The sequence below is a fragment of the Chenopodium album genome, chromosome 6 (assembly GCF_948465745.1).
Source record: "Chenopodium album chromosome 6, dcCheAlbu1.1, whole genome shotgun sequence".
In the NCBI taxonomy this organism is placed as follows: Eukaryota; Viridiplantae; Streptophyta; class Magnoliopsida; order Caryophyllales; family Amaranthaceae; genus Chenopodium; species Chenopodium album.
This window is the reverse complement of record NC_137839.1, coordinates 65,144,444-65,168,929: the sequence shown is the minus strand read 5'-3', so window position 1 is coordinate 65,168,929 and position 24,486 is coordinate 65,144,444. Positions and strand designations below refer to the sequence as shown.

At 32.8% G+C, this 24,486-nt stretch overlaps 1 protein-coding gene across 3 annotated transcripts in view; it reads right to left on the bottom strand.

The window, feature by feature from the left end:
• Positions 1-4,329: 4,329 nt before the first annotated feature.
• The window catches only part of LOC145636173 (putative LRR receptor-like serine/threonine-protein kinase At1g05700), a 30,822-nt gene continuing 10,665 nt past the window's right edge, over positions 4,330-24,486 (bottom strand). The window contains exons 2-13 of one of the 3 annotated variants that reach the window (XM_081687648.1): positions 13,547-14,081; positions 10,105-10,607; positions 9,895-10,027; positions 9,699-9,770; positions 8,763-8,834; positions 8,597-8,677; positions 8,241-8,392; positions 6,251-6,459; positions 5,991-6,117; positions 5,517-5,579; positions 5,200-5,392; positions 4,330-5,051 (exon numbers count right to left, since the gene is read on the bottom strand). In XM_081687648.1, the coding sequence (XP_081543774.1) occupies positions 4,628-5,051; positions 5,200-5,392; positions 5,517-5,579; positions 5,991-6,117; positions 6,251-6,459; positions 8,241-8,392; positions 8,597-8,677; positions 8,763-8,834; positions 9,699-9,770; positions 9,895-10,027; positions 10,105-10,607; positions 13,547-14,081 (2,564 nt within the window). In that variant the 3' untranslated portion in view covers positions 4,330-4,627. The remainder of the gene's footprint in view (positions 5,052-5,199; positions 5,393-5,516; positions 5,580-5,990; positions 6,118-6,250; positions 6,460-8,240; positions 8,393-8,596; positions 8,678-8,762; positions 8,835-9,698; positions 9,771-9,894; positions 10,028-10,104; positions 10,608-13,546; positions 14,082-24,486) is intronic. The other 2 variants (XM_081687649.1, XM_081687650.1) reach the window with 2 other exon arrangements.

The window sequence follows — 24,486 nt, the reverse complement described above, 5'->3', positions numbered from 1 at the left end:
TAAACATGATTTCTACATCATAACATCAATAAAAACTCATTAAAGCACTTACTTTGATGCTTCGTACCTCTTTCTAATAACAAAATACACACGTTAGTAACTTCAAGGAAAATAATAATCAAAACAATCAAATTAAATAATTGAAAGAGAGATTTGGGACCAAACCCTCAGAAATTAAACCTTTCACGTCTAGGGCGAAGGAAACTTCGAATATGGCTAGGTGTTTCTAGATCTTGCGAATGCGAAATTTTGTATGCGAAAACAAGGTTTAGAGAAAGAAAGAAAGAATTGATGAATGAATTAGAGAATGATAGAATTAATGAATGATTGAGAGAATGCTAATTAAAACTGATTGTTGATGAGAACTCGTGAATGATGAGAATTGGTGAATGAAAACGGAGTTTTTAATACGTTATTTATAGAGAAAATCAGCCAAAAAGGATAAAATATCAAAACAGAGTCTAACGCACAAAAAACAGAGCTGGCGCAAACCCTGGCTAACTGGCGCTAGGCACCAACACTAGCGCCAGGCGCCAATGGCTAGCGCCAGGCGCCAGGCCTGGTTCCAGGCGCCAATGCCTGGGGTCAGGCGCCAAGCCTGTTTTTAACGCGTTTTCGAAAATCAGATAAGTTTGCCGTACTGGAGGATAAAATCATATAATTTCCTCGAAAATGCTATTTGATATTGATTAAAACTCTGAAAAGTCAAAAGTCAATTTATCAATGCTAATTGAATTAGGAATGAAAAGAACCTTCTAGAAGATTCTAGAAGACTAAAACCATTCCTATTTGCATTAGGAATGATAAATCATATTAGGCCCTCCCCTAGATCATTGAGCCGCATGTAAGGCTCAAAACGGGCCCAGTTTAGTAAATTGGCCATAACTTCCTCAATATTCATCGGAATTGGGCTTATAATATATCGTTGGAAAGCTCTTGTCAAGCCCCATCCAACTACACTACTATTGGACCCATATCATGGACCAACCAAACTGGATTTTCTGTTTTCTTAAAATAAGTTTTTCAAAAACAGAGAGAAGAGAAAAGAATTAAAACTATCCGCAACACTAAACTTTCCACACTTTCTTCACTTCATTTGATTTTGATTCAACGTGAAAGGTACTCATCACTGGGTTTGGTTTTTGGGAGACACAAATGGGTGTCTACAAATGGCATGCAAATTATCGAAATCTCTTTTAATTACTTTGCATTTTGTAGTTTATTTTTTCTTTAATAGTTTTTTTGCATCATCCTGCATGCACACCGTGCTTTGTTCCTTCCCTAAGCATACGCTTTGGAAGTTTTTTGAGAGCGTGTCTTAAGACGTTCCATAGTGGTGCTTTACATCAAAGCTCCCATAGAAAGGTTTGTCATTTTACTGTACTGACTTATAAATGTCACGTTCTTTTTTTTTCTTTCTGGCGTCCACAGCAAAAAGGATGGCGTTCATGCGGCGTAAAAGTGTATGGCGTAGGTGTTACGTAAAATTTCACCTCTTTCCAGCTTAATGTGATCTACCTCTCGTAACTTAAAGGTAGAATTTCTTTACTTTAGGCGTAAGCTAAACGAGTCGACTGGCGCGCCGAACCGTCGGGGACAAGGCACATTCTCGATTGGAAGCAAATACGGTAGCTAGTAAGCTTACTGGCTTACCGGACAGTTAGGGTGTCCGTCCACCCCCTGTATAAAGAAAGCAAAAATGGTAGTTAGTACACTTATTGACTTACCGGACAGTTACGGTATCGGTGTCCATCCACCCCCTGTATAAAGAGCAACGTGCAATGTCGCATCTATTTAGTCATGTGCCCCCAGTCCTAAGACACCTATTTTCATCTTGTGGACAAAACTGTTGAGAGAGTTGCCAATTTTAATTTCTTCTCTCTCACTGGATTTGGATATATGCCTCCTGAGACGTGTAATTCTATCTTGTTGATATGAATTTTGATGGATATAACCTTCAATCGCAGTTGAAAGGTTTGGAATCTTGAGTCTCGGTCAAGAAACGCTAAGCAACACGAGCTTAAAACCTAAACTAGGCCAAGAATACACAAGCACAAGCTTACGTAAAACTTTATAAATTTCAAATCAATCAATCATGCTTTTCGTTAAACACCATCACGTATTTATAAGCTAAATAATTAGCCTAAAAATCGGTAAAACAAATTCTAATCTAACTAGGAAACTAACTCTAACTTGTAAAGATAATATTTTGCAAATATGATCTTTAAAGTTAATCTTATCTTATACTAACCGAATTAAACTAACAAAAATATGCTAATAAATTCGGTCATCTAATAATAAACTAAAAATAACAATAAAAATAATTATAATAACAATATTGATGCCTTGGAACCGCATCACTTGTTGACACCGAATACTGCGTTTTGACAAGCGAATTGTCAACAACTTTATTCACATGTTAGGCTACGAATGCCAAAACACCCTTTTGTCATTTTCATAACTTGTTAAAATCAGGCTAATGTTTCAATGACATATCAAAGGACTTTAGACCAACGATGACATGATTGAGAGGACATCATCCCCTTTACTCCTTTTTTAAACCAATTTCTTCTCATGACTTGACATCACCCAGAACACCTTTACTTGTAAAAGCGTTTTACAATTGCAAAGGTTCAATCTAGATTCTTTAGCGCGTTAAGACTAGAAATAAGTTTTTCTAGCCTTAATAGCTACTTGTATCAAACATTTAGCGAATCAAAGATCGTTTCGACATCTTTAACATTTCTGAAAGATTCTCTATTCTTTGATAACTTCGCCGAATAAGTCTCGGATTTATTTCCTTGACTACTTTGATCCTCGTCTATTCAAGACTCGATCAAAGTGGGGGCTAACTATAGACATCTACTTTTGGCTCCTGTCCCGACAGGAAGTGCAATGACGATAAATAAAACCATCTTCGTGTTGGATCAACGTGAAGAACATTTATGGACAACTGGTTGAATCATAAGAACATAAAATTACTAGCCTGACCCAAAAACAAATGAAATAAGGTCCAATTAACTAAGCCCGATCAAAATTAGGCTTAAGCCCGAGCTTAAGACCTAAAAATGACGGATTTAGAGGCGCCTTTGTTAAAAATCAATGCTGCCACAAAAAATCCACGTGCATCTCACTGAGTCGCGTTGGTCTGGCGCGCAACTAATTCAGATGCGCGCGACACCCAACATAACTGCTAGTGATGCGCTTGCGGAAGATTCCGAATTTCATAAAGATATAAAATCGAATCTTACCATAATGCCGTGCGCAAGACAATCAGTTGCGCTGCCCATAGCAGCGCAACTAAATAACTTGCACTGGGTTGCCACGCGCAACCCATTCAGATACGCGCGACACCTGCTGCGACAGAATGTTAAAAACCCTAAATGCACCCATTCCCTATAAATAGAGGCTTTATACGAGGCTCAAACATACAGAATTTAGCCTAAAACTCTGGCAGAAACATTGTGAACTTGTGTGATACCAAACCCTCTTATCCTAAACACTCAGCCCTACTCTTGATACTTGTTACTACAGTTGAGGTTCCCGAACAAGAAGGAGTCCATAAGTGTTCTAAACGAATATCAAGCAAAGAGAAGTATAATCCCAAGCACTTAGATCAATCACCTTTATTCTTGTTTAAAATAACTTTAATTGAATAATTAGTGTTGCTTGATCACTTTAAACGGACTTTTAATTACTCAATTCCACATAGTATCTTGCGATAAATAAGAATAGAATTGAATAATTAATAGTTGATTGATCACTTAAACCAAGACGAATCTTGTTTATTTTGTTCTATTCACGAATATGAATGAGGACTTTGCAATGTAATTCCTACGTGATTGACGCGTGTAAATAAAATCAACTAACTTAGTTTTAGGTATCGTGTTGCATATATTGTTTAGTGATTAAATTGTGAAAAAGGAAGAGCTGGTAGAGGGCGCACTAGGGCTAGGATAGCGATTCCCTTGTAAAGGTAACGTTATATTAGTACCCTCGCTCCCGAACTCATTTTTGGTTTATGTAGACCAATTTGAGCATGGGTAAACTTACGATTCGTGCTAATTATCCCATGAACTCTACTTTGGGGAAAGACATGAACGAGATTTATGAGTTTTCTTAAAACTCATTGGCGAATCCTACTTGTTTCTTACAAAAAATTGTAATGACAGGATCAATTCTAATTCAAGGTCTCCCAAACAGTCAAGAATTCAAATCCTAATACACCCTAACAAGTGTAAAAGTCCTAGGCTTTTAAAGGGTCTTGGCAATTTAAGGAGAAAGATCCCCTACGATGGGAACACCCTCCTTACACCGTATGTATATTTTAATAAAATAAATTATTAAAAGGAATTATATGTCTTTTGTAGAGTAACTCTTACATGATAAGATTTAACATTGAAGTAATAAAGTTTATCTTAAAATTTTATCAACAATATATATAAGACTATATATACATAAAATATACATATATATGTATATACAATTAAGTTTTATATTGGAAACTTATTTAGGAGCTCATTACATAAACATATTTAGTAGTACATTGATACTGGTGATATATTTCAATACAATAGTTCTTCACATTATAAATATCAAAGTGATATTCTGGTATCATTTTAGGCAACTACCTTGCTGTTGGACCCATTTCAATTGATGAATCAGCAATGGCAATGTCAGTAGTAGGATAACCATATCCATGGTTGTCCAAATCTCTTTTTCTTCCTTGCGACATTTCAATGGAAAAACATTCATTCAGATCACTCAGCACTTGGTTCATGTTTGGCCTTTGAATTGCAGTAGATGAAACACACATCATAGCAATCTCCAAGGCTTTCCATGCAGAGTTGGTGCTGAACTGTCCTTCCAATCTTTTATCGACAATGTTTTCTATATCTCCACTCTCAAGTTTAGGAGTAGTCCATGCGATTATGTGTATAGCTTCGCCCTTGCTTATCACAATTGATGATTTCCTTGTGATGAGTTCCAACAAAACAACCCCAAAACTAAACACATCGCTCTTTTTATTAAGTCTTCGGGTGCTGTAGTATCTACAACATAAGACAACATGATAATCACTCATCAGAAATTAAACCACATATTATCATAACTCTTCTAGTCTTCTAATTAGAAAGAGGATTGCATGTAAATGATTCGTAGTAAAACTGAAATACAGTATTATGAGTATTGTGAACTTACTCTGGATCAATATAACCATGTGTTCCCATCACTTTAGTGCTCAGACCACTCTCACTACTTTCATTAGAGAACGTTTTGGAGATGCCAAAATCTGAAATCTTAGCGTGCATGTTCTCGTCTAATAGAATATTGGAACTTTTCATGTCTCTATGTACTATAGGAGGCTTACACCCACTATGCATATACTCCAAACCTATAGTTACAATATTGTTAATTTGTTATCATTAACGAAGTTAACCTTGTGCAGCAGATAATCAAACATTATCGAAAAACATTTTCTCATATATAAAATTGAATTATAGTGTTGCATAACTGACCTTGTGCAACGTCTATGGCAATTTGTAGTCTCTCTTTCCAACATAAAACCTTAATATTTTTATCTGCAACCAGCACATGAACATATTTTGCTATTAGGTATTAATTATATTAAATATATTACTTATGATTAATTATATTACTCTATTAATGGTATTAAATAGTATTACCAACATTTATTTTATTTATCAAAATTTTAGTTTAATATATATAAGTTTTATTCTTATTTTATGTAGTTTCTCAAAAAATATTTTATAATATTGGACTAAAATTTTCAAAATTTAAATTTACGTTGTAGATATTATAAAACTAATTGAGGCCATTTTATAACGTGAAAAAACAAATCGATCATATTATATATCATTAAAATACTAATTATACATATCTCGTTTAAAATAATTTCATGGGCACAGTTCAACTTTATCTATCTTATACCTTTAAGTACTTTAGTACTGTAGTTTGTTAGCCATGTTTACCTGATATATGTTGTTGCAGACTACCATTAGTTACATGTTCATAGATGAGCGCCATGGTTTTGCCTTCCTCACAATAACCTATTAGAGAAACAAGACTTCTATGATGTACTCTTGTTAATAGCTTAGCCTGTCATTTAGAAAACAGAGTTGTTACATACGAAGTATTTTGTTACGGTAGTTTACAGGATACGTGCATTAAGATTTCTTTTGTATAGATCTCAAACTTTAGATAGTGTATACCAAATTGAATAATTATATACCTCAGTACGAAACAAATTTAAACTAAGAGTGGATGATGAGTTTAACATTTTAACCGCCACAGGAGTACCATCTTGTAAGGAGCCGTGATAAACTGCTCCAGATCCTCCTTTTCCAATAATTGTTTGGAAATTATTTGTCATATTCATCACTTCAGTGTATGTGAAATTCCGACTCTCCAGCTTTAAAGATGCATTTTTTATGTATCTTGCTAAACAATGGAAAAAGTAGGGTAAGCCACTGCTACAAATACAAACAAACCAAAGAAAAAGCATAGTACTTAAACTAGACCTTAATTTATTGCACTTCATATACATAACTTATTGACACATTTTATAAGTGCTTTTGCTGATGATGCAATTACTATAGGGACGTGAATTTAATTCAAGTTTTATTCGAATCCAACCTAATCCAAAAGTAAAATCCGATATGAACTTGTTAAACAATAATCCGAGTCTGAATCAGACTAAATAATTCCAAATTTGAATATGAGTTGTATCGGACTTAAATCTTCCGCAAAATCCGACTGCGGTCAATATATATAATTAAGACGAGATTTATTTTGAAAAACTACCTATTAAAATCGAAAATCTGCGAAAAACTATCTAATAAAAAAATGTTGTAATTAACTCCCTATTAAAATATAAAATGTTATAATTAACTACCTCCCACGGATTCTCGGCCTTGACTTTTTGTTTGGGGTTGACGAAGACTCTTAATGATTCATTTCCTCCCTTTTTAATCCTCAAATTTTCACACCATAACCACAATCAACCGCCATTACCAATCACCGATTCACGCTCGCTCGTGCTCCACCGCACATACCAAGCAGCACCCACAGCACAAACCGTAGGTCCGTAGCCCTAGCCATCTCTCTTCTCTCGCCCACAGCACGACAACAACAGCTATTGCTGCCAGCACTGACCATAAACAATCAACTCTAGCTCACATCACAGTCACAACTCCTGCCCATCCGCCAGCCAACTGTAATCGCACCTCTCCCTATCAAACGCCACTACTCATCACCACCCGCACCACAACGAACTCTCAACACCGACCACCCCAACAGCCACAAAACCGCCATTGCTGCCCAACCAAAGGCCAAAAATCAGAGCAAAGCAAGAAGTCCAGTGTCGAATTCATCCCTTATAACCCCAATATCCCTAATTGTACTTAGTATCTCCAATCTTTGAGGCAAATTCTCCCTTTCTAGATTCTATTTTAGGTAGATTTTCTTTAATTTATGTTTTTTTAATGGTTTTCGATTGAAACCCTCTTTTAATTGATGATTTATACCCTAAAAATTTATGATCGAAAGTCCAAAAAACTTACCAAAATTTCATCATGGCCCCTGCAATTTTTGTCAAATTAGTGTGGTTGAGGGAGTGGTAATGAGGATAGAGAGAAGCAAATGATGAACAATGGTTTTGTCAAAGGAGTTCTTGTGGGGAAATTTGGGGAAAAAATGGGGGATTGAGTCATTAAAGGTCACGTGACATGATCAACGCCAGGAAAAAAAAGTCAAATTTGAGATTCCGGTGGAAGGTAGTCATTAGTCAATTACAACATTTATACATTAAAAGGTAGGTAATTTTTACATTTTCTTTTTAATAAGGTAGCTAGTTTTCTTATAATTTGGAATTTAAAAGTTAGTTTTTAACAAAAAAAAATCCTATAGAAATGAAATTCATTAAAGAAAATTCAAACAATAATTATTAGTATTTCACACAAACAGGGCGAGATTTATTGGATGTCCAAATAAGCGGATCGGATACGGTGCTTAAAATATTAGTCAGATTCGCATTTGAATCTGAGTCTATGGTCTGATTATTAAGCGGATCAGATTCATTTTAGCGCCATCCGACTTGAATTTGATCCATTGTCATTCCTAAATTACGAGATGACATTATATCTTTCTAAGGCTGCATAATGCAATGTAATCTCAAATTTTCAAAATTGCCCATAGATTATGTAACGAAAACTTTAAGATACCTGCTTTCTTCCTCTTAAGTATGCAGATCAATATTGTTATCACAATGAAGATGAAAATTATAGGTGTTATTGCAGCCAAAGTAATCACCATCTTCTTTGAATTCTTCTCCTTGCATGAGTATGATATACACAAATTTGGATTGTCTTCCAATCTGTGACGAGGGTGGGATGGGTGAGACAAAATGCATCAACAACTTCAGTGGTTGTAACACTTCTTAAACTACTGTGTCGAAAATGATTAAAAAGAATTAAATGAGTTAATTATTTTTTCTTATGTGAAAAATAAGAAACAATACCAAGAATTCCTGTAAAAATTATCATACAAAGTAGATGATTAGCATGGGATGTAACTTAACCTCAAAATTATTGAGCCATCCTCCACCTTCTTATTGAGTGCTACCGGAACTTGACCATTGAGCATATTACCTCTCAAATCTCTGTCATAGTAGAGTTAATCAAGGCCAACTTCATGTATATCTCAAGTTTTAGGAAGTAATAAGTTAAACTACTTACAAAACTTACATGATATGGAGAGATGGCATCTTGGCCAGAAAATCAGGTATAACCCCTTTAAGATAATTATATGAAAGATCCCTGAAGTAACATTATACACAAGGTCAAGACTGAAGAAGTGAAGAATACGTACGTATCATACATTTATTGAGGAATGAGGATACAATTAAGTAATTTTTTTTTTTTTTGAATAAAATAATTAAGTAAAAAATAAATCATAGAAAATTTGTCACTTTCACAAATATTAGCGTTAGCTAGATGTGTTGAAATTATAAATAAAGAGATGAGAGAGGGAAAAATTAGCTTCAACAAGATGCTCTATGAATGTCGTTGGTATGGTACTCAATCAACAGCCAAAATGCTCTACATCTTTCACATACAAAATACATATATACCCGAGAAATCATTATTTAATTACTTTTTATGTTTTCCAACAATATTCTCTATGTTTTATTATTTCCATACAATATTCTCTACTTTTTTTTTTTCATGTAATATTTCTCAACTATTCTCATCCTCCTTAACTCCCGTGTTTTTTGAGAAATAAACTTGTAATTAGGGACGGAAGGAGTATTCTCTTTTAAAAATGTTGGAGGTAAGTACTCCTATGGACTGTTTTTATAAAATCTCACATGTAACTCTTTCATTTAAACACCCACTTTTTCTAAAGGTTAACTTTGGATTTGCCTCAAAAATAAAATCACTTTATATTAAAATCAAAGTAGAATCATTTATGCAATTCTCAATTGGTTGATTGGCCAGCGATACAATCACTTATATTTTGCCAAAATCACAACAAGAGCCTTTTTTTATTGTGTTGAATGTGCATGTATCCAAACGTATCAGAAATCATTACGCAATCTCAGATACAAGTTACAACTTACAAGTAAAAAAACACATAACCAGTAAACATTTTTCATTCATACATACAATAATTTAACTTACAAGTTGGTTAAAGCGGTAAGAGCAAACAATGAACTAGGAATATCTCCGGCCAATCCACTAGAAGTCAAATTCCTGCAATCATTCAGTTTAAATTAGTTTAATCATTTAAATTTAAATATATAGTAGCAAATATTAGCATATTTATCATGTCAAAGCAGTGCAAAACCTCAAAAGGGATAGATATGGTTAAACTCACAAAGAAGTTATTCTATAATATTGATCATTGATGCTACATTGGAAACCATGCCAAGGATTTGGTAGACAAGGATCCCCTTGCCAACTCATCGGCACTGTGTAGTATGATGCCTTGACATTCATTATGGCATTAACTGTTAAAAATGTAACCTCATTCATGAAATAGAAACACACTAATCCAAAATGTATATTTTGCTTAAACCCATCTTACCATCATTTTGGTCTGTTACGTATACTAGTAACGCTGAGAAGTTCCTTACTTCATATATCTCAAAAGCGTTGAGAATGGGAGGGAGTTTCGATGTATTTGTCTTCTCAATGAAAAACTCAATAGTAGATTCAGTAATCAACTTTATTACAGGAGAAACCACGGTTAACGGTTGCAGATTTCTTAGGCTAATCACTCCTGAATGATATCTTTCGGGTATAGAAATAGTAAATTCTCTTAGATCATCGATTCCCAAGTTCTCATCAATTTCAGCAAAGTGCCAATATAAACAATAGAATTTATTATATGATTGTTCAGCGATTTCCCAAGAGTAACTCAATAAAGAGGTATTAGACACAGGAGTGGATGCTATATTCAAAACCGAAGATGGTAACTCATAAGCATCTGCATATGTGGAATTCATGTAAATATCAGTCTTCACTGAACCCCACTGTAACTCCCCTGGAACTGCGGCCCAAAGTCGATCATATGGATCATCTCCTTTTCTGGATTATAAGACATCCATGATTCCAAACTTAGTATTACTGTCTTCGCAATGACGACAAATGAATTATTCACATATTACAGAAAGAAGGCGATTAATCATTCAAATAATGCTACGCTAGGAATTTGCATCTTTAATGCATGACTTAAGCCCTGTTCTTTTGAGCTACTGGGCAGAGCAGAGGAGATTGAAGCAAAGCAGAGCCGAGTAAAGCAGAGCAAATATTATTATTATTATTATTATTATTATTATTATTATTATTATTATTATTATTATTACTAGATGAAGTCCGTGCGATGCACGGTTTGTTATTTTTTTTAAAAAAAATATTTTATATTAGATAAAATTCCTAATCTCAAAAGATAATATTTTGTATTTAATTAATCTAAACTTTAAAATCTCATTCTTTAATTTTGCTTACGTGACATTTGAATTATTTAATTGTAAAAGAAATTAAAATCTCTTATTTAATTGGCTACAACTTAAATTTATAATCCTACATGGCGCGCTAAGAAAATTAAATCCTACGTGGCTCTCTAAAACCTCGGGGGAAAACTCCCCTTTATATAAATATATATTAGATTATTATTATTATTATTATTATTATTATTATTATTATTATTATTATTATTATTACTACTATTACTACATTTAATATTACTATTACTACTACTATTACTATTATTATTATTACTATTATTATTACTATTACTAATACTACTACTACTATAATAATAATAGTAATTATTTATTATTATTATTATTATTAATAATATTAATTTATTACTACTACTATTATTGTTACTATTATTAATACTACCGCATTATTATTATAATCATTAAATATTATTATTATTGAGAAAATACAAGTCAATCTGCCAGATAAACGAATTTTTGTTAATCTGATGGCATTTTTGTAAATATATTGAAAAAGTAGGGTCATTTATTAAGTATTGTACAAGTACTGTTCAATTAATGTTTGCCTTTTGCTTTTACTGTTTGGTGAGGAAATTACACATGTACCCTTCAACTAGTACATGAAAAGACGCATATACCCCTCCACTACTACTTAAAAAGACAATTATACCCCAGATAAACAAAATTATTTATCTGGGGAATTGATTGGGTATCCCTCATTATTATTATTATTATATTAATTATAATAATAATTATTATTAAATACTATTTAATTAATATTTTAATTATTATTATTAAAAATTACTAATTAATATTATATTTAAATATTAGTTATTATCTTAAAATATTAATTTTTATTCTAAAAAAAAATCAAATTATTATTATTATTATTATTATTATTATTATTATTATTATTATTATTATTATTATTATTATTATTAATTAATAATAAGTATTATTAATACTATTATTATCATTATAAAACTATTACTATTATTATTATTAAATATTGATAATTATTAATATTATAATTATTAAATATTGATTATTATTAATATTATTATTATTATTATTAAATATTAATTATTAATTATTATTATTATTGAATATTAATTTTTAATTAATATTATTATCATTAAATAATACTTCCTCCGTTCTGTTAATATTGCAACAAGAAGGAAATTACGCATCCCAAAACACATTTTATATGCTAAATATCTATAATTGTGTAAGAGTAAAAATTATAAAAAGTTGATATTGTGAAAGTATTTTATGAGACGAATCCAACAAGATCCCACTTGACTATATTTTGCTTAACGTATAACTCATATTATATGGTCAAACAAGAGTGATGAATAGTGCAAAAAGTTCATTGTAGCAATATTAATAGAACGGAGGAAGTATCTATTATTATTATTAAATAATAATTTTTAATAATATTATTTATTATTATTAAATATTTATTATTATTATTATTGTTAAATATTAATTATTTATTATTATTATTATTATTAAATATTAGTTATTATTATAATAAATCAATATTAAGTATTATTTTTAAGCAGTGTGGAGCAGAGCAGAGCAGCTCTAAAAAACGGGGCCTTAGCTTGTTATTATAGATAAATCAACATGACATCCAAGACTAAGTCTTGTGTGCAACAGGTGTACGTTAATTTATTATAAAACGGGTTAAAATTATGTTAATAGTACTTAAAGTTACCTTTTTGTACTGCTTTCCATTAAATCTAACAAAAAACTTACAATGTATTAGATTAATCATATTAGTCTTTATAGTATGAAATCAGTATTTATAAGAAATTACACCTTAAATAAAATTCAAACCAGCGACCAATTAAAAGTTACCCTTTAAATGGTTAAATTTACGGTTTTTTCACCACATACCCTTAAGTTCTTTGTTTATTCACCATATACCCCTAAGTTGTTACAAAAATTCACCGTATATCCTTAACGAAAATAAGATGAGTAGAATTTGGTTAATTATAAATCGAAATCACTTTAGATATCTGCTTTCATCCCAAAACCACTCTTCTCGTTTCTCTAGCCTTAGAAACCACTCTAAATCTCCATAACCATAACCCTATAAATAATTTTGAGGATTAGAAAATGAAATTTAGGGTAGTTTTGGGATGGAAAATAGGAATGTGGGTGGTTTTGGGGGTAGATCAATGTATTTTAAGTGGTTTTGGTTCATAATTAACCCAAATGATTGACGAATTTAACAATAATAAGTCATCAAGGGTATATGGTGTATTTTTATGAAAACTCATGGGTATATGATGAATTTAAAAAAGTTCATGGGTATATGATGAATAAATAAAAAAACTCAGGGGCATATGGTGAAATATCCATTAAATTTATTACCATATAAATAGGTAAACTTACGTTCGAACTGACCGTTTTACAAAAAAAATTAATGTACACCCATTATATACAAGACTCAGTCGACATCTAATGGTAGGAATCGATTCAGGAATAAAGTAAAATGAGCAAAAAGAAAGATACCTTTTATAAAGTGACCTGTCTCCTTCCAAGCTAGCCGTGGCTCGTTCCAGCATCACTAGTGATCTAGTGTCGAGATTGTATATAGAGTTGTTCAACGGCCTCAACTCTAACGTAGAAATAAAAGGTGTGGTTGATCCAGTTTTTACTAAACATACATATATCAAGTCTTCTGGAGGGGTGTAAATAAGTTCAAACAAAGTACTTTCAGTGTTAATTGTCACCCAAAAATAAACTCCAATATAAACATCAAATTGAGGTATAATGTTGAGGCCATCATAATTTCCGTAGTGGAAACTAGCTCTGATCAAGTATTTTTTATTCTTGCCCTGTAAAGGTTTCAAGCTGTAACAATTTCTATCTCCATCTGGGAAACTTCGAAGTGTGTTATAACTTGGCCTAAGCTTATACAACTCGTAGTCTACCTCAGATTCCATGTTTCTTCCAGTGTTTATGAATCCAGCATCTGAAACGAAATATAACCCATTCGTGTCGTATCGTGAATCTTTGGTCATTCCACAGTCAATGCTGATGAAGCCTTCAAATTTTATTGCAAAGGAACCATTAAATAAAACACCCATCCTCACACATAATTAACAACGATAACTAACCATGATATTGAAGTACATTCACATAAATTGCGCTAACAATATCACGGACTAATTGTAGTCTAATAATCAGTTGTTCGTATACCCTATATGGCGCACCCTGATTAAAGTAGAAAGAACATCGTTCTACGAACTCTTGTTGATTCTGAACTTTGGAAATCAACGAAAATCTTTAACAAAAACTAACATATAGTTATAAAGAGCATAACGAATTTATAAAATAAAACAAATTTTTTTTGTATACGGTGTGCGTTGTACCGTGTGCGATGGAGGTTACTCGATTTACTTGATCAGGGGTTACTCAAATTTCTCAGTCGGGGGTTACTCGAGTTGCTGGGGTTACTTGAGTTATTCGGTCAGGGGTTACTTGAGTTGTCAGGGTTACTCAAGTAACTCGGTTAGAGGTTACTTGAATAACTCTTGATCAAGTAACCCCTCATAACCCCTGACCCAGTAACCACTCGAGTAATCCATGCATGATTGAACCCCTCGAGTACTCCCTGACCAAGTAACCCCTAGCTGAGTAACTAACTCCTTAAGTAACCCCTGACTGAACCCTAAAGTAACCTCTAACAGATTAACCCCTGACCGAACACTTTAAGTAACCCCTAATAATCGAATTACTCGAGTAATTCTTTACCGAACTCCTTAAATTACCCCTCACCGAATTACTTGCGTAACTCCAGCCTTGACCGAACTCCTTAAATAACCTCTGATCGAGTAACCCTTAACCGAGTAACCTCACGAGTAACTCGAGAAACCTTGACCTTGACCGAATAACTCGAGTAACCCATCAAGTAACTCTTGACCAAGTGAACCCCTCAAGTAACCCCTGTCCGAACCCCTAAAGTAACCGCTGACCGAGTAACTCGAGTAACTCTTAACTGAATAACACAGATAACCCCTAACAAAATAACTTGGGTAACCCCTACCACACGGTGTGCTCAAATTGAAATATAAATAACACAAAAAATTTTGAGAAACATTTTTTACAAAAAGATAAAAGATAACACGTGTAGCTGCTCAAATATTCACTAGGATAGGATTTGATATAGCTAAAGAAGGGGGAGCTCAAATTGTACCTCCACTTACCACTAATTTTTTTGTAGGTTATTATGATTTCTTCAGTTTTTAATTAATTAATTATTAGCTAATAATAATAATAATTATTGGCCTTGGTCAAGCCTTTGCGGATGCGTTGAGTCTGTTTGATAGAACGGTTGAGTCTGACATTATGAGTAATCCTACTAAGGTCGCTGCCCCTAAACTTATGAAGAAATTGGCAGATATATACTTCACAAAGGTTACCGCTTCTGCAGAATCTGCCTTCTCTTTATCTCCTCGCCAATCAGCATTGTGGAAATCGCAGCAGGGAGATCATACCTCCGTTTGGCTTCGGGCGATTCCTATTTCAGGGTTGGGTCAGACGATGAACGCAAAGACTTTCCGATGTGTGTTATGCTACCGATTGGGTGTTCCATTGTTCTCTGTCTCGACGTCGTACTCTGCTTGTTAAAGGGTTTTCACGGCGGATATTTTCGGTGATCACGCGGTGTCGTGTGCTGGTATGGTGGGTATTAAACATCGGCACAATGTTGTTCGGGATACCCTTGTTGATATTTGCTATCGGTCAGGGATTTCTGCTAGGAAGGAAGTGGACATTGGGTTATCTGGAGGGAACGACGGGGCTCTCAAACCTGCAGATGTGTTACTTTATTCATGGGATCGTGGTCGCGATGTCTGTGTTGACTTGACAGGGTCTTCTCCATTGACACAGTTTGGGCTTTCTGACTTTGTTCCTGGACGGGTAGTGACTGATGCGGCTAATCGAAAGCGGGTGAAGTACGAATCTAGTTGTCGAGCAATAGGATATGGCTTCCTTCCTTTCTCTCTCTTCTCTTTGGGAGTTAGAAAAGGAGGTTGTTGCATTGCTGAAGCGGATCCAGAAGTTTTTGAAGACTCAGAACATTGGAGCGCGTGCTGCAGATCATATCTTTACTAGGATCGGCTTTTCAATAGCTAGAGGAGTGGGGGCCCAGATTGTATCTCGGCTTCCCACTAATTTTCTATAGGTTGTATAACTTTGTATGTTTTTTAGATTAATAATAATAATAATAATAATAATAATAATAATAATAATAATAATAATAATAATAATAATAATAATAATAATAATAATAATAATAATAATAATAATAATAATAATAATAATAATAATAATAATAATATATCTATTTTCATTGTTGAAATTATTTTAATTTTGTTCCGTTAAAAAAAAACTGGACGTAAACTTGTACTTTAATTAATAGAATAATTGTTAAGAATTACCCGCTTAATAGGCAATTTTGTCATGAACTACTTGCTTAAAAGTTTTATAATAAAAAACTACCCAAAAATTTAAAAATTTTGAGTAACACTACCCATTTTGATTTTCCGGTAACCAAATTTGTTGGGTGGGGCCCACTTTAACTTTCCCTCTTAAACACGACGCCAAAATGATAAAATTTCTCCTTACTTCAAACTTTTAATTGCCGACAACAAAATTTTTAGGAGTGAAAAATAAAAGTAGCTCCCACTCATCGGATTTTGTTTGCCGGAAAACCAAAATATATAGTGTTACTCAAAATTTTTAAATATAGGGATAGAGTGTGTGTGTGTGTCTATATATATATATATATATATAAGCTAAGCGACACACAAAAATTCGTGTGTGTGAATATATTTTTGTTGATTCTTTGTTTCTTTTTGTTTTTTTGTTCTTTTCAGATGGTAGTTTTTTAGGTAGTAGTTTTTTATTTAGATGGTAGTTTTTTTTCCCCTTTTTTTTTAAAAAAAAAAAAATTTAGAAAGAAAGACAAAATTGATAGGGATATTTTGGAAAGTGAAAGTTATCACCCAAAATCCCCTTTCACTTTATATATAGGATATATTAAATTTTTAAGGGAGTAGATAGTTGTTGAGAAAATGATTTGTTTAGCGAGTAGTTCCATACAATTTTTAATCAATTAAATAAACTTTCGAAAATCGGTAGGACTATTACTGCAAATCAAAAACATCTATTTATTATGGACAACCCCTTTTCTAACACTTTTTGGATTGAAAAAAATGGAGGGAAAGGAAGGGAAGAGATATTAAAGGATAAATAATCCTTCATTTGGATAACAAATAAGCAAGGAGAGAATTAAATTGGAGGGGAAGAAAATAGAGGATCAAATTGCAAGAAATTAATCTCCCTAACTAGTGGCAGAGCCAGTATTATTTCAATGCTAGGGCACCATGTCATCCAAAAATCCTCTTATCAAATAGCATGATAAAAAAAATAGCAACTACAACTAATGATTCGAATGTCATGTTAATAGAAATATAGAAAAAAAAATTAAATAAATAAATAAATACGAGTGCAATTAAACTAGACCAATCTCTACCCTTATAAAAACCAGAAGTTGTGTTACTATTTGAAATCTACAGTGTGCTTCCGTTTATACCCTCAAGCTATTTTTTTACTTTCGAAATTTCCCTTCATGCTTGATTTCAGCACTTTGTCTCCTTAGTCTTGTTTCAGTCCTGCTTTTTCCCCTTTTCATGCTCCACCATTCAATTCTTCGATTTGCTTGAAGGAAATGTGTCCTCGACTCCCGTGCAATTACTATATAATATGGATCATATTATGAAGATAATAAATTCGTTTAGTTGGGTCGTCTTTATGTCTTGCTAGAGACCAATATTGATCATTGGGTTAAACCAATACCAACTAAATGGATCCTATGAGGTCACACGTTACAGTGTTAGGTCGAACATGAATACCGAGTCCAAAAGTTGGGCTTAGTGAATGACTGGTCATAAGGAGTAAGATAGGAATAAGTCTTGCCCTAATTAGATAATATGATTATATATAATGAAGGGCCTTGGGAAAAATAAAACAGACGTTCATCTCTCAAAAGAAACAACGTAATATTTTTCCCTTCCTCTCTCTCTACAACCAGTTAGAAGTTCTCCATAGAAGAGGAGATTAAACTCTCCCGTCCAACTAGCATTGGTGGAGGTTCGATCTACACTTGTGGACCAATATTAGAGGAGCAACAACTGGGGCTCTAATCTCCGCAATAAGGTAGAAGAAAGCTTGGGAATTCATGCATCAAAGGTTAATTCTAAACTATTATGTGATCCTTTATTTGTATATGCATGAGATCCTGTTTAGGTGCGTATGAATGAGATTCATGAAATTCCGCTTAGAGTACCTAAAACCCTACAGTGGTATCAGTTAGCCTATGCATGTACATATACCGAATATTAATTCTTTGATAGTCCACAATTTTAATTCAATTAGGAGGGAGAATAATTTAATTATGGTTCAATCTTTATATTAAATGAGATTTAATTTTTGGAATTTTTTAAATATGATTTAAATTGCTCAATTTTTCTAGCAAAATCCAATTTAAGCCCTAGAATTTTCGAATATTTTGATTGAAATAAAGCCCTAAATTTTGATTTTGTGTTTAATTTTGATGATTTTCGAACTCTAGATTTGAAATTGAATTGTGAATTTGATTTTGAAAATTGAATTAGGCATAAATGTTATGTTTTAATTTAAAAGACCTAATTTAATTTTACAAGAGTTGTTAAATTAATTAAATTAAAACTCTAAAAAAAAAAAGGGAAAAGAATTGATTTTTGGGAGGGGCAGCCGTGGTTGGGTGGTCGGATCACCGTCAGGTGGGCCACGACGGTTTTCCAGGTGGCCGATCAATAGGGGAATTGAGGGCGGCGACTGGCTGACAGGCGACAGCGGCATAGTGCAACTGTTGCACGGCTGCCTGCTGCGGCCTGTGTTTCGATCGTGGCTAGGCACCAGCCTGGTTGCGACAACAGCCCTCAGACGTTAAAGGGTGGTGTCGGGAGATTGACGAGCGGCGCGGAACCATCTCTGGTCAGGTGTTTTCCGGCGTTCTTCTAGTCAGGTGTTTCCTTGGCTGCCGTCTTCTGCGGGTGAGCGAAGCACCTGCGAACTGCTGCGTTTGGCTGGGGTTTTTCCCTTTGCTGACGTGGCAGTTAGTATTTTAATAATAAAAAAAATGTTTTTATTAAAATTATTTTGTTTTAGAATATTTTCAAAATAAAATCTGATTTTATTTTGAGGATAATATCAAATTTCAAAAGTTGGTTTTTGATAATTATCCTTAATTAAAGTTGTTAATTTTGGATATAATTTGTTAAGATAATTTCAAATCTTAAAATTTGCTTTAATCTTTGAAAATTTTAAGGATTGTTGAGCAAGATTCCAAAAAGATAAAGATTGATTTAAATAATGTGATTATCCCATAATTATTTTTGGATAATAATTGAATTAAAATTATGTGATTGGCTAGCAATTAGGATAGAATCTCCTAAATTAGTTAGGATAACCATGGAAGATAAATATGATTTATCTTTCATAACTAAAATATGATTTGATTCTATCTCTTACCTTAAATAAAATATATGATATTTTATGGTTGGTTAGAAATAATATATGATATTATCTAATTGCAAAAATATGTGATATTTTGAAATATACGTTGCCTTAATTAAGAATATCTGATATTTTAATTTAGGAAAAGTATGCTATGTGATTTAATTTGTGGCAATTGTATGTTATATATGATATATTATTATTGCTATAAATTATTAGTATGGCCCAAAGTTTAAATTAGAAAATACGATCTGCGTATCGTTGTGTATTTTTGTAATTTAAATACGATCTGCGTATCGTTAAGTATTTTTGTAATTTATTTTAATTATGAATTAGTTTAATTATTTAAATACTTAATTAATCCAAAGAAGAGCCCAAGATGAGAAGGCCCATGATGAAAATGGACGGAGATCCATTAAGAGTTCAAGGAGGTGCCTAATCAAGTTTAGTTCTTAGGATTAGAGGCCATACTAGCTCATATTTAATTTTATTCATTTTATTATTATTCTTAAAATGTTTATAAAGTTATTGAATGTTGTTATCAAATGCGCTAGAGTTCACTGATTTATAACAACATAATGAACTTAAGTCCCACAATATTGAGGCTCGCTTTTCCAAATATAAAGTACTTATTAAACACTTGATTAATAGTAATGGGTCATGCCTCCGCAGAGCATTATTATTAATCTTGGGAGGTAAGGTGAAATTGCGAATTTTGCACACTTAATTTGGTCATCCTGGACAAAATCATCAAAATCGTTTTGGATTTTGAAGCAAGCTAGGGGATAGTTGAACATATGATGTTATCTATCCAACCAAGAATTGTAAGAAGTTGTAATTAGTAAAGGAGTTTACTTACCTTGAAAATGTAACCTTAAGGAAGGGCCTCCGTCCGCTTAATGCTACATAGGGATAGGATCTTGGAATCACGTTATTCATGAAGGGACACAAAATGAATATAGTGTAAAGTAGCTAAAATGATTTCAAAGGATGTTTGAATCATAAACTACTTCGATAAACATAGTTGAACTTTGTAATTATTTGCAAATATTATGTCTTTATTGATTAATTTTCTTGTTATGAGTATCTCCTCGATTGAAAGAAATATTGAGAAACGTTCTCAAAACTAAAAGAGTATCCGTAAATTATTATCCATGCTTTGTTAAAAGGGGTTTAAAGGCTAAAAGGAGTGTTAAAACCTATTTAATAATGTCACATGTCTAATGATAGCTTCCCAGAACTCAAAAGGTTTGAATAATTGAATGGCTCCACCATTGACTCATTTTGAAAACGTTTCAAGTAATTGGACTCGATGGAGAGGTACAAGACCTCTAAAGACAACATGAGTGCGACTCACATGAAGAACTCAGTATTTTTCCTTGATCAATATGATTGAACATGGTGAATTACTTGTATTTTCATACTATCAAATGTTGACTAATTTAAGTGACATCATTCATCACTTTTTGCATACGGTGTTAAATACAAGATTAAACTCCAACATGAATTGTGTTGAATGGTTTTGGCAAAATTATGTAAGATGCTTAAAGTAGTTGAGCATAGTATCACTTTGAGCTTGAAAGAAATGTTCTAGATGGTTCAAATGAGAAAGGGTTAAGAAGGATGGGGACTACAATAAAAGCCAAAGGATAAAGAAAAGACAAATAAGTTGTCAATTCTTAATCACAAGGCTACTAAATTGACAAGTGCTATTATGAATAGCAAATGTTTAAATTGAGGACTGGCTCCAAGAGATTGAAAACTACCCCATAAAGTACAGTTGGAAGGTTAAGAATGGAAATGTTCCACATCAAGTAGTTATAGAAATTGATTTAGCAAAAATCTACTTATTTGACATGTGATGTCAAGATTAACTCTCTTGTTGAAGAATGAGGTTGAGTTAAAGAGTTGAAACTTGGATAAGCGAAAAGTAAATCTACAATGTGAGAAACAAATGTTGTTTTACATGTATGACTTTACATTTCACTTAACTATATATAATTTAGCATCGATATAAATAATCGTTATTATATTCTTGCTATAATCAAAACATCATTCCATTGCAGTTACCACTGAATGTCAAAGATTCAAAGCATCGAACAAATGTTATTTTGTGCTTAGTTGAATCAAGGGATGTTTTGAAATGCTAAATAGGTTAAAGAGTTCTATATGTTAGATATAGATGAACCATTTCTATGTATGAATCACTTCTAGAAATGTCAATTTGATCAAAATACGAATAAAATTGCATACGGAAGCTCCGAGAGGATGGACTTCTAACATCATAAGATTATGAATCCATTGATGCATGCAAATCTTATTGTAGTTTGATGATTGAAAAGTTTATCTTTTGGAGAAAAGGTGACGTGATCCCATGGTTGAATACATAACGATGTAATTAAGAAACCTAAGGATCACAGGCTAGAGATGAACATGGATACTTCTTTTGAATATGATCACACATGCTTACATGAAGCATGAATCAGAAGATTTTGAAGGAGTTCAATAAGGTTCAAAAGAAGAATAAAAGGACTTGGAAAACATTACGATAAGATTGTAACAATTTACTTTTGAGTCAAATTGTTAACTTGGCAAGAATTCAAAAACATTTACGATGTGATCATAGTGATGAGCGTTTGAGCCAAAACTTGATGATCATCCCAAGGATTGTAAAATTAGTTTACAACCTACTCCACTAAGAGAAAATGTTTTTCAAATGGAGGAATTAAACTATATAAGATATAGCATAATTCATGATGAACTGTACCTATCTTCCAAACAATAGTTCTAAGGATACACTTTTAAAATGAGCTTTTTACACTAATTAGGACTGCGTCAAATCACAATGTAGATAAAACATCATATAAGATATAAATAAGAGAAGTTCTTTTTTTTTTTTCTACAAATTTAAGAATAAGAAACTTGTATTAAACTGCTTAATGCAATGTTGAATTCTAAAGCTTAGTACAAGGGTACTACAACCACAAAATGTTTTGAGGACAAATTGTTTGTTGCTCTAATTGGTGCCTTTTTGAAAAAAGGTGTCATTTATAAAAGTCAAGTGGGAGTAATTCTCGAAAAGGTCGAGAAGAGCAACATACCCTATGCTAAAACCCTTTTTCATAAGGCAAGTGGGAGTATAAGTCTCGAAGGTGTTCGAGATAAGGCAAGTGGGAGTATAAGTCTCGAAGGTGTTCGAAAGAACCAACAAATGAGCATGATTCACACCATGTTAAAAACAACAACACGTGGTCTCATTAATGTAATGGGATACGTAACCATGTGTCAAGGGCCACATTCAATGTATACCCTTATTATGTTGTTCTTCATTGAAAATAAGTTTTCACTTGTTGCGCATAAACCCACAAAGTCTAGTAAATCTAAGCCAGAGAAATAAGTTCGATGGTTAAGAAATTCTAAAATATTGATTTTTGAATGTAAGATTTGACGAGTCACAAAATAGCTTAGTACAATGAAAATTTGAAATGGTTTCCATGTCTGAAAAATTGAGTGTGAGACACTTGGTTGATTTGCATGAATTGGGAGAAAACCATTGAATGCAAAGAGTAGACAAGGAAGGAAAAAAAATTTCCAAGCATTGATTAGTCACTAAAGGATTTAACGAATTCATAGTATTGACTATGGTGAAATCTTTCGTTGCTAATATTGCTTATATCTATTCAGACTCTTCTAGTGATTTCAACTCTATGTGATATGGTTGATGGAGTTCAAAACACTTTCCTGAAATTGTTCATGAAAGGGAATGTGTATGTGATACACGCATTAACGTTTTGAAGAACCAGGAAGTCCTAGAAATGCATGTAAGTTTCATAAGTCCATTAGTGGATTGAAATAAGCATCATGGAGCAAAATCTTCGATTTACTAAGTTTATCAAATTGGTTGATAGTCTTATAAATGAAGAAGCTTGTACATACAAGAAGTTTAGTGGGAGCTATGTAGTCTTCTTGGTTTTTTATGTAGATGACATACTTCTTACAAGATACGATGTTTCCATACTTTAATAGGTCAAGTAATTATGGCTAGTGAATTGTTATTGTATGAAAGACCTTGAAGGTTTAAATGAGTACATCTTGGGAATCAAGATTTATTGAGATTGGTCTTGGAAGAGGATTGAACTTGATTGAGAAACTTATATAGATGAGGTTCTCTCTACGTTCAAGCATAATAACTCCAAAGGAGGTTTCACTCCTATGTGGCATAGCACATTGCTTATCAAGACTCAGTTTAAAGCAAAGATTGATGAGATTTAGCGAATGAGTGACATTCCTTGTGCAATTTCAAAGGGTTCGTCATAAAGGCTACGCATTATACTGATTAGATGCATGTATGCAATTTTCAAATCGGATTCTGATATGTGATATTGGAAATTATTGAATTAAGAGTTTCCTGAAGTACTTGGAGAAGAACAAAAGGCAACGTCTAAGTATATGGAGATAAACTATCATAAAAGAAAAGGTCGCAAAGTTCATATGGATGAGAATGTCTCAAAATCTGTTAACTAAACTATTTCAGAAGCCTAAATATGAAAGTCATATTAGGTTCAATAGAAATTTAACATATTAGATAGCTTTGATTGTGTATTGGACACAGTTGCAAAACTATCAATTGTGTTCTCCCTATGTTTATCAATGTGAAACAAAGTTTCATACTTATTTAATCATGGTTTAGTATTAAATAAAATGTCCAAAATATTTTATGAATTTCAATCGGTTTGTCAAATGCGTGATTTGATGAATAAAACCCCATAAGTGAACTGAATTCATGGAATATTTAAGTTTCTAATCTAAGTCGTTAAACTGGACATAAACGACTTATTGAAGAGGATTAGCATATAAGATTGATTGATAGCGCAATTTCATGGGTT